The sequence below is a fragment of the Harmonia axyridis genome, chromosome 1 (genome assembly GCF_914767665.1).
Source record: "Harmonia axyridis chromosome 1, icHarAxyr1.1, whole genome shotgun sequence".
In the NCBI taxonomy this organism is placed as follows: domain Eukaryota; kingdom Metazoa; phylum Arthropoda; class Insecta; order Coleoptera; family Coccinellidae; genus Harmonia; species Harmonia axyridis.
In genome coordinates, this window is record NC_059501.1 from 21,351,807 (window position 1) to 21,371,331 (window position 19,525).

Sequence of the window (19,525 nt, forward strand, 5' to 3'; positions counted from 1 at the left end):
TGACTGTTTTTATACCTAGTTAAATAAACTATGAATACTTATGAAAGCTTTTTTATTACCTATAAAATGTTTCCTGAGAAATATCCAATAATTTACTACTTATAAATTTTTGAGATATGACAACTTCAAATCTGTTGAAGGGGTTGAAGGAGTAGGTGGGGGTACACTTCTTAAATTTTTTAATTTATGATTTATAGTTTGTTAATTACGTTGGGATTTGAAATTATGTTTGCAATAAAATCTTTCAGACAACAGGTACAAATTCAAGTTATTCACGTACCATTAATTCAAATTGATTGAACTATCAAAATATTCTTTCAAATTTTTTTTTACAGTTCCCATAAAACCATCCGTCAATATGTCTGTTATATTTGAATTTTGAATCGGAAATGTTCTCAAACTAAGGTGTTCGTCTCACTGAAAAAGAAGAAGAAACATGAGTTTTTTAATGTGGATAGGAAATAATTTCAAGCTTTCTGCGAAATTTCAATCTGATTACGTCCTTAGGACCTCAGAAAATTGTAGAAGAATTTTGAAAAGGAAATAGCCTAAGTATATAGATCCGATCCTGATCTCTTTTGTTTTCAAAAACATCCGTGGAATGGTCATAGACGATTAATATTTCTTGACGTTTTTGTCAGTAACCATGAAATTCAAAACTTCTAACTTCTGTCAAAATTCCTGTACAATTTTCCCCTTATGATTCCATTCAGATTCAACCACACTAGATATTCTGAAAATACACCTCAAAGTGAGAATTGTTACTTTCGATTTCATTCCATTGCTCTTATTTAAAAAAAATAATATTTTTTGGACACTTTTTTTGGACTGCTATTCAGAAATTTCATGAGAGTTATTATATCTCATTTTCAGCATGGAGACAACTAGTAGCAATGTATTGTTATCGAGCCATTATCAGATTGTTTGAAGAAATACATTTTATGGAACAATTTTTCATCAGAATGAACAATATTTTTGCATTTACCTGCCAAGTGAGTTTACCTACAGTATATATCTATTCCAGAAACTAAATCCAATTAGATAGTATTAAAGAATATAAATTTTAGAACTGGAAAAGTTCGTACACGAAGCTTGAAATTTTGTACCAAGGTTTAAATTGTCATTTCATATATCTAAACTCAACAAACTCTTTTATATCTACATCTATAATGTCAACCCCCGCGGTTTTGTGATAGTAATAGTGGATTATTTGAAAAAAAATTGGGAAATATCAAGGAATTAAGACTATGTGATTATTTGATTTCATCTTTTTTTCCATCAAGGATCTAGACACAAGAGGCATCTTATGTTTTGAGCAGCTCTGAAAAATTGTCTTTCAACAGGAGCTAAAGATGCGGGCGTTGATACAAAATATGTGGCCATTCAAACCAAATTGGAAAAATGTTTTCATGCCTCTTCCACCATTCTGAAATAAATTCATAACTATCAGCACGTTGTTCAGTCAGGAATTTTCCTTTATTTCACAACGCCAAGCCATTTTATTTGCTCGAGAGCCTTCTTTTTTCAATAATAGTTAATAGTCCTCATGAATTAAATTCCCTCAGACTATATCATTTATAGTTTGTTTTCACTTCCGTTCAATAACAATTTTAATGAACTTCATTCCACTCAGTCATTAAACTATTTACCAAACTACAATATCTGGAAATCAAGAAAACAATTTGAACTTTAGAACGTTCAGACAAATAGGCTTATATTCGATTTAAATTCTTGTCAATATTCTAAAAACAAACTGTTGATTTCTTCAACGCGAATTTCCATTATATATATAAAGTATTTTCACAAAATATAACTGAATAGTAGGATTAGAATATTTTGCCCTACGAGTCGTGTACCATACCGCACAGGTCTTCTTTTTGTTTAAGGACTGGAATTTATTTCCCTACGCCTCTACTATAACTTCTCCAGTTTTCTACAGTTGTTTATTCGGTGGACTTTTCTCCCTTCTCATGTCACTTTTTTCTTCTATTTCATTCTTTGAAAGGGTTATTTCCTCTATTGGGATTTGTATTATCTTTCTTAATCCCCTATTTTCATACTCTTTTAGGATATCTATTGTCTTCTTTATTCGTTTGTTAACTATTTCTTCAATAGTTTCAATTTTCAATTCTTCTCAGATTTGATGCTTGCTACGCGTAAAATACCATGGAGCGCCAACCGCTGTTCTAATGACTGTATTCAGAGTACTTTGCAAATGATCTCTCTGATTGTCTTTCGTATTATACCAAGTTACTACTGCATACGTAGTGCTTGGTATTAGCGCTATATTTATTATCTTCAGCTTGTTTTCTGAGGAAAGTTTACTCTTTGGGTTTAGTAGCGGGTAGAGTCTCCCATGCAATTGTCTTGCCTTCTTCCTGTTTTCTTCTAGCTGTTTGCTGAAATTTTTTCACCTAGAGTTATTTCTAAGTATTTTGCATCCTTCTATTCTATCGTCTTATTTTCTATTTTAACGTTACCTGCTTCCTTTTTCTTTACTGTTGTTCCTCCAAAGTAGATTGAAACTGTTTTTGTCGTTTTCATTTTTAATCTCCATTTCTTGAAGTTAGTTTATTTAAGTCTATCTCTAACTGAGTAGTTATTGCTTTCCGTGTTCTACTGTGATAGTAGATATCGGAGTCATCTGCAAACTGGGCTACCTTGCATTTTATCATTTTTGGTAATGTATCATATCTAGGAATCTACGAACATATTTCATTCCTTACCCATGAACCGATTACCTCTGACGTGTCGTTTTGATGTGAAACGAGCCTTAGGAAATGAATACGGTCCACAGTATTTTCAAATATCGTTGGAAAATAGGTATTATCAACTATTTGTAAGGGAAAGATATATCAGATTTAGGTTTTTTAGTCTCAGTTTTTTCTTTTGACTTTCCCAGACTCCTAGAGAAGCTTGGGCCTTGTGCTTCGTGTTTTGAACGTTGAATTTCGATTTCTTTGCAGTTAAGCCATTAGTTTTTCAGAGCTTCATCTCAATGTAATTCATCTTTGGTGAAGTAATGGGTTCTGTAATGAGTATGTGGTAATGTGCCAATAAAAGATGTTTGTGTACATACCCATTTTAAACAGTCTCTGTTCGATATTTCACTCAACACACACTTAGGGAAGTGTCATCTTTTGGGGTTCATTTATCATAGTCACAAACCTTCCTTATAAGGGATTTCGGGATTGGTTGGAGGCGCCTATGCACTATAAGTTCTATTATATGCAGATCTTCTCGATGCTGAAAAACTAAAGAGCATTATCGTCTCTTCTCAGAATCTCATTATCCACGACGCTGCAGATAGAACTTTGCGGTATATCCCCAAGCCAGTCATGCGTAAGTTAAGTCATGATCAGACGAGTGGTGAAATGGTGTAGAGAAGAAGATTGTTGGAAAGAAAAATTTTGCTGCTTTTGCTTGATAGCGACTACAACGAGATCGCTGATGTCTTTCCCATCCTCATCGCCTATGTGCCGAGTTATTCCCAAGTGAGCTTTTTGTCAAGTATCAGTCCCAGATACATGAACTCGTTAATCTTTCGATATCCTTGAGGATCTTTCCTCTTTCAACTGAAGAGAGCAGACTCGCTCTTCTCAACAGCTTCTTCAAAGCAGAAAATTTGTTGCCATTTTGGGATACCACAAACTGCTAAGAATGGCGGTATCGTCACCATAATGTGCCATGGAAGTTTTCTCTGTTTTCGGCATGTCGGATACATATAATGTAAACAATGATAGCGACAGCAGAGATCCTTGCGGGACTCCGGCTGAAATTGCCCTTTGTGAAGAAGTCAACATTTGGTCCAAACTTACGAGAGTGCAAATAAGAGGTTACAAGTTGACCCATGGAGAATGGAAAACCAACCGAAAACAGTTTGTATAGCAATCTTTTGTGCCATACTTTATAAAACCGTGTATCTTAGAAGAGTCAGTTGTTACGGTTGTATTCTTTATAGGCCTTGTAACTGTGTCCAACCTCTATTTTCCTAAAAGTTATGCCTGAGGGCATAACTTTTATTTTATACTTGTTTATTGAACAGCGAATGGTAGAATGGTCCTTAACAACCATAATTCTTTTCTGAGATCGGGAGATCCAAAATCAGACACCAGATAAGAAAATAGTGTCATTCTCTACTAGACCAAACTGTCAGTGGTATAGAAATAGTTAATAGCGAAAGCCAATAACTTCCTAGAAAGTATTCACCACCAAAATAACCAATATAGACCGTCAATGTTCCCAAAATAAGAATCAAAGTATAGTTAAAAGTAACAAATCAAAATAACAATCTTCAGTCATTATTTTTTTTTAAATTCAGAAGTTATAATTATCAAAAATTTTAATAATTTTTATTTTTTCAGGTTATTTTCTTCATTCTTTGCGATTTCTTCGTGAACGATCTCCTCGGAATACCTGGTGTCAAGACAAATAAGACAGTCGTGATGGCTCTGACAACAATACTTTTTTACGCGGTGTTCGGCTATTTCGCCACAAGGATAAGAGATATTTTCCTAAAAAATAGAATGCCCACATCTCTAGACACCAGTGCCAACTGCCTTAAACTTTTGATGAGGCTCATTTTAGAATGGGCGAAAACTGTTGTTATTATTCTGTGTATAAGAGAGCAAGGCATTCAATACTCACCTCATCCTTTTTATACCTTCTTAACGCTGAGCTACTACTTATGTTCTGAGAGAGTTTTTTGCGAAATTTTAGCTGCTCTAACTGAAAGTGTATTCACATTTGAATATCTGGAAAATTTAGAATATCTCTACATTCCTATGTTCCTCAATACCTTCACAATAGCTGTAGGCCTAGTGGTAAACGTATATCTTCTGATTTTCTGCTATTCAAACTTTGTTTTGATGTCGACGTATTTTATAATTTTTCTAAGGATAAAGGATGTGTTTTGTAATTACTGGCAAATGATAGTTGCTGAAAAGAAGACTTACTCCAGTTTTCGTGTTGCTACAGATCAAGAAATCATTGACAGGGACGACATTTGTGCTGTTTGTTTAAACAAGATGAGCAAAGCAAGAATAACGCCATGTAATCATCTTTTCCACCCTATTTGTTTAAAACAGTGCTTGAAAAATTCATTCCTTTGTCCACTGTGCAAATATAATTTCAGAGAAAATGTGTGATGCAAAATGAATAGAGTTTTTATTTCACAAACAACTAATATCTTTCTTCATTCGGAATAATTTCATGAGTTATGTTAAAAATTAGCTTGCAAGATCGAATCAGAAATACAGACTGTTATAAAGATTACGGAACCAAATTTTTTCAGAATAATTTTCATATAAAATTTGTTTTTCCCCAAAATTTATGTATTCATTTATTTATCCATGGTACTCAAGTGAATAGCAAAAATACTTAACAAATAGTTGCCATCAAGTGCCACATCAGGGTAACAAGTATAAGTAGTATAAAAAAATCCAATAAAAGCAATGAATAAAAAGGTAAGTATGTAACGAATTCATCATTTATACATAATATTACACAAACATAACTTGTTAAACTTTTCAATCTCAAATATTGCCGTTAAGAACAAAAGATCAATTTGGACACATTTCCGGTAGTCTAACAGAGCCGTAACGACCCTGATTCAGTGAAATAATAATAATCAGACATTATTTGATCATCCAGGTAGTGTCTAATTTTATGATTATTATAATACTGATGGTGAATTCTAAAAATCTTTTTCCATGAATAGAGTTGTCCGATGAGAGGCTTCATTCTGATATTTAAAAAACAAATATATTTTAAGAGAAATCAGTGGATCACAATCAACACGAAATTTTGAATCTTGAAAATTATATGATATCATATTATACACAAAAAATTTCATCATTTCAAATCTGTCGGATCTGTTGTTTTATTCTGCTTGAATTTTTTATGGTTTTGATGACACAATCTACAAAAAATTTTGCATAAAGCTTCAAATTGTTATTTTATATATGCACACAAAATCTTGACTCGTTCGGATCTGTTTTTATCGAAATATGTAACATTATGTCTAAGCCTACCCTGAAAATTTCCAGGTTTTTCTGTTCAAGAATTTTCGTATTTACCGCTGGACCGAAACATATTTGACTATGAATTCGAAATGAGTCGAACCTTGTCGTTTGAGATCCATCCCAGCTCAAAATTCGAAAAATACAGACAGTGTGACGAAATATACATACAGGGTGGCCATTTGAAAACGAAACAGACGAAATAAAATTTTTCGATAGAAATGCTCGGACAGGTCGATTTCTGTTTCGTAGGGGACAACTTAAGATGTAGGTTACGGACGCATAGCGCTTCAACCCTTGCTACTACAACCCTCACCCCCAAATTTTGAATAGGGAAGATGGGGTGAGTGATACCTCATTTGAAAGGTATTTTTACACTGATTTCAGCACAGTAATTGTTTTTTCATTTTATGCATTAGTTCTCGAAATATTCTTAACTAAGTATTTGAAAATGAAGTGGTGTTTTCATGGCACTTGTAGTGTTTTGTGAAAAATCGACATTTTGAGCTTCAAAACAACCATGACTGTGGCTTCCTTCCTAACTAACTAACGCATGAATATTTCGAGAACTAATGCATAAAATGAAAAAACAATTACTGTGCTGAAATCAGTATAAAAATACCTTTAAATTGAGGTATCACTCACTCCATCTTCCCTATTCAAAAATTGGGGGTGGGGGTTGTAGCAGCAAGGGTTGAAGCGCTATGCGTCCGTAACCTACATCTTAAGTTGTCCCCCTCGAAACAGAAATCGACTTGTCCGAGCATTTCTATCGAAAAACTTTATTTCGTCTGTAATCTCGTCTGTTTCGTTTTCAAATGGCCACCCTGTATATATAGATTGTACAACGTATTCCCTACTGAATTGAAACAACTCAAAATTGATAAATTCAGAAAAAATATCAAGCATTACCTTTTCAACTGCCTCTAACTAAATTCAGAGAAAGTAGAATATTAAGTTTTTTTTTTATTTCATATGCTCCATTGTGTTTGTGCATCTAGTTTTACTTATAGGTATATTCTTTTTCATGTAATTCTGATTGTATTTTGCACTTGATATTTTTTTTGTAAAAAGGGTTGAGTTTTAAACACCTCTGGGTGAACTTCCCCTTGAGATTTCTAAATAAACACCTTTATTATTATTGTTATTACAAATGATATAGCACTCTGGTCAGGGAACAATCACTCATAAACAATATAATTCTTAAAACCTTATTTATTTATACATAATAATAGAGGGATACAATAATGAATGTTTTTTTAAGAAACATTATACAAACTAAAATAAATAAAAAGAGTGGAGTTTGATATATACAAATGAATATTCGTTTGGTACTTATTTCATCACATTGTTATAAAAAAATGTATAATCTTCATGATAATCTGGAAGATGCAATAAGTATTTTTTTTGCAATTGGAATTTTTATGAAATCCTCGTCTTCTAAATGAAGAATTAGATTAGAATGTATCTACCAACTCAAGAAGAGTGTCTACTTCCTTCCTAGTCTTTTCCATATCATCATTAATTTCCTTCGGAAGCATAGAAGAAAGTGGTAGATCGTTTGGATGAATTATATCACTATAGTCTCCGTTCTGAATAAATAATGAGCACATTTCACATGAACAATTATTGAGTGAGTCGTGTAGGAATGATTTGGTCACACAATGGAAATCTGAAAAAAGAATTATTGATTTATTCATTTATGAAATTCTACGCCATTAAACAACCTATTACAATTCAAAAAAATGAAAAAAGTTACAAAAATAAAGAATCCTAACTAGAAAAACATATTTAATTTGAGAAAAACAATATGTGATTGAAATTGTGCATGAGCTGAAATCAAATTCATGATGAAAAAAAAAATTTACACTCAACTTCAATAGACTCTACGAGTCCAGAACAGCCCTTTCTAAAATGGAAGGTGCAATAAAAAAATATTTTTAAATCGATATACCTGTTGTTCTAAGTTATCGTATACAGGCAATATCTAGCTTATTTGACAAGATAATAAAAAAAGAGAAAAATTGCTTTAAATAATATCAAAGTAGCTACCCAATAATGTTATTGGACAGCCCTGTGGTAGCTACCCCTCACTTTTTATTTTCGAATGGCACCCCCTGTATATTGTCAGTGAAAATTCTATTTGGAATGCAACGATAGCACATAGTTGGTAGTTTTTATTAATGACAACAGAAACATTAACATTTTGTGTAGTATGAATTGCAACTAAAATACCTACTATATCATATAGTTTATTGAAACTAATTAAATGTTAATTTAGTTTTTCAATTGTGTACCGTTTACTCAATTTTTACAGTTTTAATAATTTGGATTTTTTTTTTGGGAAAATTTTGATTTTGTCATTTTTAGAATTGGAATATTATTGCAAGACAAAAATAAAACATATATATCATAAAGATATATTATTGTGAAGAAAAAGACTCAAAATTGTCAATTTTTAATAATCATATTTTTTATGATTTCTCGCTTTTTTAAAACAATAAATTCATCTACGTCTCATGTGTGAAGTTTGTGGAGGCATTTCATTTTTATATGGATCATTGAATATCGTAAAAGACGTCACAAAAAATTATTGTTTTTGTTGTTAATAATAAAAAATATGTGCTATCATTGAATTCCAAATAGAATGACACTCAATTTCCACGGATAATATACAGGTGATGCCATTTGAAAATAAAAATTAGGGGAAGCTACCACAAGGCTGTCAAATGTAAGAACCTTCTTTATACATCATTGGTAAGGTACTTTGATCTTATTCAAAGCAATAATTTTATTATCTTTGATCTTTGCTTGAGGCTTAAACTAGCAAGGGGGGCTTCAAACCCTCAAACTTGAATAGGGGAGGGGGTTGAGTGATACTTCATTTGAAAGGTCTTAGAAGCCTCTTTACAACGCTGTACGAAAAACTTGATTTTGATGAACCCTTTTCACCTAAACTTTTTTTTTCTGGCAATTACAAAACATCAATATAATAGCAGTCAATGCAGTAGACAATTAGCGAATTAGGTCGGCAAAATTTTATTTTTCCGGGGCACCAAAATGTCTGGTTGCGGCCCTGGTATTAGTAAATACTTACCTTATACAGGGTGTCCCGTAAAGACCACGTCAAACCGAAGGAGAATGTAGATCTAAGGATAACCCACCTGCTATGACAAAATTCCCATTATAAAAGTCTTACCGTTTTCGAGATATTTTTTTTTTTTTGAAAATAATGAATTTTTTCCCCTTTCAATAGTTTTGCCCTTACAGTTGGTACAATTTTACATGTTTCTGGTTAATTTTTTCAGTAAAATATTGCTGAAGAATGATTTTAACGTTTACATTAAAAACATCCTCCGAAAATTTTGAAGGGAGACTCGTCGCTCCAAATGATCTTATTAAAAAAATCTGGATCTGCATTGATGTTATCCAAAATTTGCCGGCAAAATTGAATTTCGTTGAGGTGAATGATTATGCGAGTAATATTTTCGCACGTAAACAATTGCCATTGTTCACTAAATAATGCAGCTTCGAAGATTTCTTAAAAGAATTGACAAACTTGATTTTGTCAAAAACGTACCCATTTGGATAAAAACAGCCAGATCTTTTTTCTTTGAATAACAAATGACTTGTGTGATACCTCTTAGAAATCACTATAAAATAGACAATTTATTGGTGTAATGTGCAGCAGTAGCTCGGTACATTTTTTTTCCACTACGATGGGCTAAACTTCATGAACAAAATAATCCACTACCAAAATTTCCAATAAAAATATTTCTCATAGCCTCCCTTCAAAATTTTCGGAGGATGTTTTTAATGTAAACGTTAAAATCATTCTTCAGCAATATTTTACTGAAAAAATTAACCAGAAACATGTAAAATTGTACCAACCGTAAGGGCAAAACTATTGAAAAGGGCAAATATTCATTATTTTCAAAAAAAAAATATATCTCGAAAACGGTAAGACTTTTATAATGGGAATTTTGTCATAGTTGGTGGGTTATCCTTTGATCTACATTCTCCCTCGGTTTGACGTGGTCTTTACGGGACACCCTGTATAATTCACTATCTTGATCAATTGTAAACTTAACTAGATGAAAATGCAAAATATACATACCATCCGTATCAGAATTGTATTTTTCTTCCTCTTTGCATAATTCTTCGTCTTTGCATAATTCTTCATTCTCGACTCTCATGTTTGAATTTTTGATTTCCATTATCATACTATTTTCTTGCCATTCCCCCTCCTCCAATTGTGGAATGATTGTCTTCGAATCATTTGTGCAGTTAATTCCATCTCTTTGAGAGTATAAACTTTCGTTTATATGGTTTGGTTCACCCGAAAATGAAATATGCATTTGATGGAATCCTAAAAGAATGAACAATTTCAAAATTATGTTTCGATAAACTTGGTGTTAGTCGATGTTACCCTGTACTTTTGCGGAAAACGGAAGGTACAACTTTATTGAAAATTTGGTTTTTCGTGTAGAAATCACTGCTCTGACGAACTAAAATGTTTTCACCGCCAGGGTAATATCGACCGTGGCCCACCCTGTATAAAGTGAAGTAAGAACTCACTATTAGTCGCATTCAATAACTTTCGTTTATTTTTCTTTCGAAGACAATTTATATTTGCAATTTTATAAACTTTCTTCATCTTGTGTTTCTTTTTCTTTTTCATTTTCAAAGAAGAATAGTCGAGGTCTACTGAAACGGTCATATCACTGTAGTTTTCTTTATTAGGAATTTTTCTGAATTTAAGAATATCTCCTGAAAAATAACCATTTATTTTTTGGGAATTCTTTTCATCAATTTATCTACTAATAGAGTAAAAAGAATAAACGTAACTTAAAGCTAAAATAAACGCAATTCCATGGACAAGAGCTGTGTCGATTGATAAAATGAATTTAATTAATTATTGATGAAATATGTTTTGCACCAGACCGTAATTTTTTGTTAGCGAGCACGAAGCAATTCTCAATAGATATAACAATCTGATTCGAAATAAAACATTACCATTTCGCAATCCTTTGACATCGTGAAAAATTGAAAGAAGCTTTGAATACATAAGTGGCAAAAAATAATTCGAGTATAAAAAATTAAGAAGCATTGAAGTGAAGTCAGAATCTTTTGAGCACTCGTCCATTTATGCTCCCTTGAAGACCACATAATAGTATACGTTACAATGGTGTACATGACTACATGAGTATATGTACCTAATCTCCGACTACGCAAAACGACGTATAAACAAGCTTGAAATTGTTATTTCATCTGGACAGTGCGATCTGTTGTCATTGAAATATTAGGTTCTTCTCGATATTTGAAATTTCTATGATACTTGAATTTTCTATGATTCTGATGACGCTATCAAAAAGAACATTGTGGTGAATATTGAAAATCTTATATGATATTGATATAGGAAAGCGAAAGCAGGGTCGCCGCCAGGAGCGGCATACCGGACATTTTGCCGGGGCGCAAAATTGTAGGGGTGCACAGTTGATTAGTTGATGAAAAAAGACTTTTTGCACATTCAAGAACTATATCGCCTCTTTACTATAGACTTATAAATAGAGCGTCGTACTTTTGAACAATGCAGGACTTTTTTTGATGAAATCGACAAAAAATCATTTGATAAATTTGACAAGGTGATATTAAGTTAAAAATATGAAGAATAACAGAGGCTTCTTCAAAGAAAATTCATATGAATTAGAGACGGTGAACTTTTATTTTGCCGGGGTCTGGAGGCGGCCCTGGGCGAAAGGATATTACAGGATAATATAATGGCCGAGTTCGGAAAGTCAGCGCTGTTGAATGCGCTGAACCAGCAAAATGTCGGAGAAAAAACGCTGCATTCTATGCTGAATCATAGATTTACGTTAAATTTACGAACGCTAAGTCAACAATAGTTCAAATAAATAATTGAGTTAATCTGTTTTATTTCCTCACATATAAGTATATTTATTTATTGTCTCAGAAGAGCAAATACATAATTATTCAAAAAATATATTTTCTCTAATTCTGTGGTTATTCCGTTCATTCTTCCACATCTTGTAGAACAAAATCGTGCGAGAATATATCAGAAACGCACAGTTTTCATGGTTATATTTAATTATTCTATGTTGGTACTCCGAACTTTCCGCCACGGCTTTATCTGTCAATTCATCAATTTGCCTTGAAGAAATCAGTTCTGCCAACCAACATTTTTCAATGCAAAAATCACTAAATTATATTTATGGAAATATTTCATTAATTTCAATGAAAATGCAATGAATTAGAGAAAATAATGTATAATACTCGTACAGAAGGCTTATTTTACCACTCGTTCATTCCAAAACTCGCCACTTCGTGGCTCGTTTTTGAATTTTGAACTCGTGGAAGAATATCATTGCCTTCTGCACTTGTATCATAAATAACTATTCTCATTGTTTTCTGGAAACAATTCCCTTGAACAATTTTTTTACAACAATATTTATTCAGGAAAAATTTTTCAAAATAACTATTGATAATCAATAATAATGTACATTACTATTAATAATCAATTGATAATCTAACAATTCTGTTGATTAAATCATATCTTCTATCTATTACTTCCATACTTCGAGTAGAAAATATTCACCATAATTCAATACACAATTCATATACAGAACCGTTAAATGAAGAATAATCAATAATGACTAAAATATTAATAATAAACAAACCAAAATTAACTTGACAGAAGTGGTGACGCGAGGGGGGTCAGGGGGGCTCGGGCCATCCTCCAAAATTTTGCTGCCCCTTCTAAAATTTGACATACAAAGGCTATAATAATTACAAGATCAGCAGAACTATAGTTTTCGCGTATTATTTCTATTTACTTGCCCCTCCCCCAAAAAAAAAAAACCGGCTCCCTCTTGACCCCCCGCTGGCTTCGCCACTGCTTGACAGTGACAACTGACAAGACAACCCCTAGAAATGGCTGCATAAACATTATCTTTCTCTTTCATTCAGCAAAAACATAAGGAAGCAAATATTTTCGTAATAAGAAATCCGATTAGTTTGAAATTTATTTATTTTTAGATTAATGATCAATAAAGTGTATGACGAATTTCAAAATGGTATCATCAGATCTCCTGATCTATAATTAATAATAATAATAATTAATCAATGAAATTAGAGAATTTTTTTAAACTATTACGTGAAACGAACGATGAAAATCCTGTAAATAATATGTATCTTCAACGTCTCTCAGGGATCTGTAATATTCATTAGTACCTACCTATATCTAATATTCAATAGATTAGATTGGATATAATCAGAATTAATAGATATATGTTTTATTCTAATTTGAACAAATCTAAATTGAAATGAACTTACCTTTGGATTTCTCATAATTTGCGAAATAATTATGTTCAACGTGTATCATTTTTTCAGTTCCAATCATCAACATATTGTTTACACGAAAGAATGCACAACACGAAAACGAAAAAATATTCAAAACAATGATTGTATCTTCTTGTCCATAATTCTCGTCTGCACTATTATAACTATAAGTATATTCTTAGTAGAGGGGTATATTGTATTGCCAATAAAATCAAAGAATCACAAACGTTCTTCTTCTTCAAATAATTTGGTTGGTTTCGCCATTTCGTTGTAAAAGCAGGTACCTACCTGAGTAATATTGCGAATACAGAAGGTCCACATGTTTTAAATAATGGTATATTATCCTACAATGAAACAGAATACATCCAATAGAAACAACATAATAATATACATATATACAGATGGATTCTTTGACTTTTACATTTATATCAACCGGAGATTCCTGAGGTCAAAAAAAACATTTTTCTCTATTTTTTCTAATTCGATTTTTTTCTCACATTTATATTCGGAAAAGATTAATCACATCAATAAAAAACTATATTCCGAAAATTATTTCGTTCAATTCCATTCCATTCGCGAGATGAACTGAAAATTACATTTATTATGGATTTTCAACCGAGCCGAATCGGAAAAAATGGTGAAGGAAAAAAGAATATATAAACCAACTCGAGGATGCATCGATTGTTCATACAGACGATCAAAGCTCATTACAGAGAAAAATACTTCCTTGATTCCTGCACGCACATCAAAAGATATACAGTGTCCAAAGATATCAAGTTCTTCAGTGATTTTCAAAAAATCGAGCAGTGAACCTTCATTCATTTTCAGATATTTTTCTCTAAAATTGCGACATGCAAGAAGCAAAGCACATCAATGTTGACACTATGGTTTCTTATTCTGTCTATTGAGGCAAAATATCTAGACCTGTAGGATCATTTTAATGAATAAGCCATTTTAAGCATTTTCATGTTTCAATATTTAGGAAGATACGTTATGCTGAATTAATGAGAAGTCGACCACTTTCTACTTTTCAACAATTATAACTAAAATTAATTTTAAATTAATTAATTATCTCATTGAGACGACTTGAAGAACGAGTTCGGTATAGCCATTTAATAACTCTCTTTTGTATAGTTTAACAGGTACAAAATATTTTCAGAATAACGCATTATTTCTATCTTAGTACCCTTTTAGAACTCAGCACAATAGATGATGAGCAAAAGTGGTTGTATCTAATGTGTCATTATTTGTTAGAGAAAGTTCAGAGAACATAGAAATTTATGGTCACCTGCCATTTGTTCTCAACTGTCAAAAATTGGATAAAGCGATTTATTAGTTGGATATTGCTCAAGAAACATGGAAGACACGAAGTCTCTTCTGATGATGGTGTTGCAGAAAGTATTCCATAATAGACCGAAAATAGTTGAAGAAACCTTTCAACTCATTTATAACTATAACAACGGCAAAAGAGAGAAAATAGAATACGAGAAGGCAAGTGAGCATGTAATTCTAAGAAAAGTATGTTACTGACAGTTCGTTGAATTTTCAGACTTTAAAGACAATTTGTGATTTAATGAATGGAGAATTATCATCCCAAATATTAGTTTATCTTCTAACCATGGTTGATATGCCCAAAGAAGGTGGTTGTCAATTGCCCATCATGGAGAAGATGCAAAAAACCCATGGATGCCTGGCTGAAAGGTTTGTATGTTTCTTTTCTTTGTAATTATCATTCAAAACTGGTTTATCTTCAACATACCTCACAGCGAAAGTTAAAGAATGATTTGTGGGAATATTTAAATTTAATTTAGTGCAAAAATAATTTGCTCCAATTTGTTGATTTTCAATTTGGAAGGGTAAAAAGTAAGAAATCGAATTTGAAAATAATAGCCTTCGACTAGTTTATGACCAGAAATCGAAAACTTGGCAAATTTGTCTTCATAATTATTGCAAAAGAGTATTTTGTAATTTTCTTGTGAAGTGAAACAGCAATATTTTCTAAAGACATGGTCCAATATTTTTTCAGTGTTCGTCCTCATCTACTCGAATGTCTTAAGAATAAAAAAATAGATACTGATGAATCTGGAAAAACGCTCGACAATAATAAACAACTTGAAAAAAAGGTTGAGGAAAAAAAAGAACCCCGATGTCTAAAAAAAGAAGATACAGTTAAAAAATCATCAAATGAAGATGAATTTATAGTAAAGTCCGCTAAACGCACAAAAAGGGGAATTAAAGCAGCAGCCAAAAAAAATCAAAATAAATATCTTGAAGGTAAGAATCCTCATTTTGATTTTAACAGTTGTCCGAACAATACCTAACAAAATCTTCCAGGTAAAATTTGAAACATTTTGAAATCATTATTTAAGATTATAATAATTTCATGTTGTTATTGAAAGAGAAAGGTTGTCAAAGAATGATGCTAATGGAAAGTTGTTTAGTAGGTATGCTTTGTTATATTGATTCTTAAATTTAGGTACTATTCAGAATCTTTATATTTCTGAGGCCACAATCATACAATACTTTTTGTTTAAAATTTCTCTGAAATTTCTTTGGTTGATTAATTTCAAAATCGTAGCACGGGTAAGTTCTACGGAGTTTCGTCGTGGTACTACTGATACTGTGTATGTTTTTATTCTGTGAAAAAGACAATTATTCCAAAATCTTCCGTTTTCTATGATACAGATGAATATCATATTGAAGATTCCGAAGATGAAGTTGGGTAGTTCCATAGAGTAATAAACATAGATAGAGGAAGTATACGCAATTTTTACATGTCACCAACATGGTTACATTACGTTGTCGGATTGTGATATATTTTCAAATCCACAATTTTACTATATCATTATGAATGTACCTATATTATATTGAATGAAATTATATTTATTTGAATAATTCCCAAGTAAATATGCAAATTTGAATATTTGGAACCCGATATTTTCCTAATTGTCGAATTCATATAGTATGCAGAATATTGATTATTTATCTACCTGCTGAAATCCAAGGTTTGGCTCTCCTAGTGTCATCCGTTGTTTCACGTCGTTTGGCGCACTTGATGTTTGTTTTCTGAATTTCTGATATATTTAGGAATTTATTTCAATATATTTCGAGTTAATATGAAACGTTGATTCATTATGGGACATAAGAAGTGAGTTCTTTGTGGAGAAACTCGCGAATTGAGTGAAATATCGTATCACTGATATGTTTTCATTTTCGCGCGCTTCATATCAAATTTGATAGTTCATGTTGGGGACAAAATTTGCTTACTGAAAATGACATATGCTCTCTCTATGTTTATTTCTCTGAGGCAGTTCCATTCAAATATCCATAGTAATTCTAATTGAGTTACAGAATACCAATTCGAAACGATTCCGATGCATTTCTATTCGATCCATACTAACTCTATTCGATTTGAAGTTAGAGAATAGGGCTGAATATGAACTATATTTTAGAACTCCAGAGACTGGTGAAGCATTGCCACCGAAGTGTCTCCTTGGATCGGCCAGTTATTTCAACTCTTTTAAATGAAAGGTATCGTTGTGCAGGCGGAAATTAGAACTTATCAGGAAATATTAGAGTTACTAGACCGAAGAAATTGTAGAGTGGAAGGCAGACATTTCAGGATGGAAAGATTTTTTTTGTGCAATCTTAAATTTTCTAAAAATTCAGCTATGTTTATATTTCATGAGGAAAAATAATTGGGTTTTCCAATTTTCAGTCCAAACAATGTCTGGTTATCGGATCTATAGATTAGACAGATTCCCTCGTAACTTTCAACTTGAATGGGGATACCGGGTGATGTCACGAGTGGTTGACGCTCATTGGTTGAAAGTTGCGAGGCAACGTTTAATCTGGAGACCTTAGCCAATGGCGATATGGATACCGGATGACAATCTTTAACATAACCTAACCTAAGTTATGAGACAACCTGTGTAATCTATAGATCTAGGTGTACACCCTGAATACATAAAATTTGAGACAATTTTCATTCTCCATCTATATTTCTGGTACTCAACCAGAAAGGCCTGTACATATGATTATCAAATTATTTTCAGATCAGGGTGAACCAAAGACTGTGGAAACCTTGGCCCAGTTGAGTGCAAACTACTGCACAAGATATGAAGTCGAACTTAGAGAAATGTACAAAACTAAGCTGAGTACAGCTTGGGACATACTGTATACAAAATTGCTCGATAAATCAACGACAAAGGCAATCTATGAAGTTATCAAATATCTCAACAGAATGATGAAACTTGTGAGGATGGTGGAAAACACTGAAGTTACAACGGAGATAATCAAAGAAGAGTATCCATTAGATATTGAAGTTTTAGCAAGATTGAGGCATCAACAGGAGTTCCAGAATCCATTCGATAAAATAGACAAATATTTGAAAACACTGAATGATGATGATGTTCATTGTAGTTCTATATTTTGAATTTCGAATTGTTATTTTTTTTTAATGTATTCGTTTAGAAATAATTGTGAATATTATAGATTGAATTATGAAACGCAGAATTTGCTGCAGCATTTTTTTGTACTTTTATTCATTTTCGAACCATTTGGAGCAGAAAATATAGACGATTTATGTAGTATAGTTGTGTTATTATAATGATGATGAATTTATGAAGGTCGGTTTTTCAAAAATTATTTTTTTCAGTCTATTTTCTTGGGTATTAGCTTTTAGCCTTCAAAATTTATTGATTATTGGCCTCTCTAGCAAGGTGGATCAATGGAATATTGCAACATTTGAATGGATATATAATCAAGAAATGAGTTAATATTTTCTCGAGAAGAGTATATGTACAGCAGTTGGTGGATAGTTGAATTCGGCTCTGAACTTTCAATCTCTTGATTTTTAGTTCTGGAATTACGAAAGATATACAGGGTGAGTCAATAGTGCTCGATCGGTAGATAACTCCAGTAAATTTTGGGTTAGAGGAATGAAATTTGGGGAATCAACAACATTCAGCGCATAAGCTTAAGTTATTTTTTATTCTACTTGCTGTTCCGAAAGTGGTGAAACACCTTTGTTTCTAAATGGGAATGTCCATTTTCACATCATACTCATAATCTCCATAAAATTCTGATTTAGAAATACCCCACTTGTCATCATTTATTATCTCTGGTACTTTTTAACGAAGGTCACTTTTTTCGAAAAATTTCTTGGTTTTTATGGTTTGAACTAAAGATCATATCTTGAAAACTGTTCGAGATAATTGTTCAATTTATTTTGTATTAAATTCCCTAATAGTTTTCAAGTCTTCTGCAAATTTACGGATCACTCTGATGCAAGAGTGTTGGAGCGGTTTCTTTTCGAGCATCTTCATAAAGATACAGTAGTCCAGTCAATATGTGTTTTTCACAAGGAGGTTTTGGGGTGGTTATATGATTTCTTCGATTTTATATGTTTTTTGGAATGCTGAATCTGAATCTGTAGTTTTGCCACCAAAATTTCGTGCCGGTACATTGAATAAATTGCAAAACATTGTAAAAAAACTTCATTTTTTGGTGGATTTTCGCATATAACTCGGAAAATATTAAAATTATTCGTGAATGACCCTTCTCTACAAAAACAAAGTCAACAAAATTTCCTAAATTTTTTTTCTATTGAGATTTTCTGGCTCAAACTATAGTTGAAAATGTGCGTATTTTATATGTCTACAAAAACCCACTTTTTTCACTCCCAAATTTAATTAATTATCAATGGCATGTCTACTTCTACTCAATAATTTCTTCTTCCAATTCAATGCAGATGGATTTCAACTATAAAACCATCATTTTTTCAGAGAAAAGTATTTTCAAAATAATTTTTTGAAATTTAGTTTAATTCTTTATATTTATTTCAATGAAATAATACCGTCGCAGTATTTATACAACAGGGTGCTCAAATTCAAACTTTTGTATAGGGAGGTTATCCCCGAAAAAATGATATTTTCTATGCAAAAAAACCCCTAAAAATTAAATTTGTTACTATTATTTTTCATTTTTTTCGAAGTTGCGTCACAATATTTTGGTGGCAAACCTCAGATTCGGATGTTGAATCCTATAACACCCTTGGCTACGCTCTTGGTGGGTCCTATTGCAATTTATTTTTGCTCAAATATTAAACATTAATTTCATGAGTGATATACAGAGTAATATAAAAC

General features: G+C 32.1%; 3 protein-coding genes across 3 annotated transcripts; 2 read left to right on the plus strand and 1 right to left on the minus strand.

Moving 5' to 3' along the window:
• Nucleotides 1-610: 610 nt before the first annotated feature.
• LOC123671203 (ERAD-associated E3 ubiquitin-protein ligase HRD1-like) lies at nt 611-5,158 on the plus strand. Its single transcript, XM_045604926.1, has 3 exons — nt 611-751; nt 874-992; nt 4,365-5,158. Exons 1-3 carry the CDS (start codon nt 700-702, stop codon nt 5,145-5,147), a joined length of 954 nt encoding a protein of 317 aa, XP_045460882.1. The 5' UTR covers nt 611-699; the 3' UTR covers nt 5,148-5,158.
• Nucleotides 5,159-7,217: 2,059 nt separating this feature from the next.
• Nucleotides 7,218-13,661, minus strand: LOC123681222. The gene is made up of 4 exons (XM_045619486.1): nt 13,374-13,661; nt 10,599-10,790; nt 10,138-10,389; nt 7,218-7,692 (listed from the first exon to the last, which is right to left on the minus strand). Exons 1-4 carry the CDS (start codon nt 13,444-13,446, stop codon nt 7,478-7,480), a joined length of 732 nt encoding a protein of 243 aa, XP_045475442.1. The 5' UTR covers nt 13,447-13,661; the 3' UTR covers nt 7,218-7,477.
• Nucleotides 13,662-14,609: 948 nt separating this feature from the next.
• On the plus strand, nt 14,610-17,969 carry LOC123683923. The gene is made up of 4 exons (XM_045622934.1): nt 14,610-14,870; nt 14,929-15,080; nt 15,406-15,653; nt 17,435-17,969. Exons 1-4 carry the CDS (start codon nt 14,736-14,738, stop codon nt 17,812-17,814), a joined length of 915 nt encoding a protein of 304 aa, XP_045478890.1. The 5' UTR covers nt 14,610-14,735; the 3' UTR covers nt 17,815-17,969.
• The last annotated feature ends 1,556 nt before the right edge of the window (nt 17,970-19,525 follow it).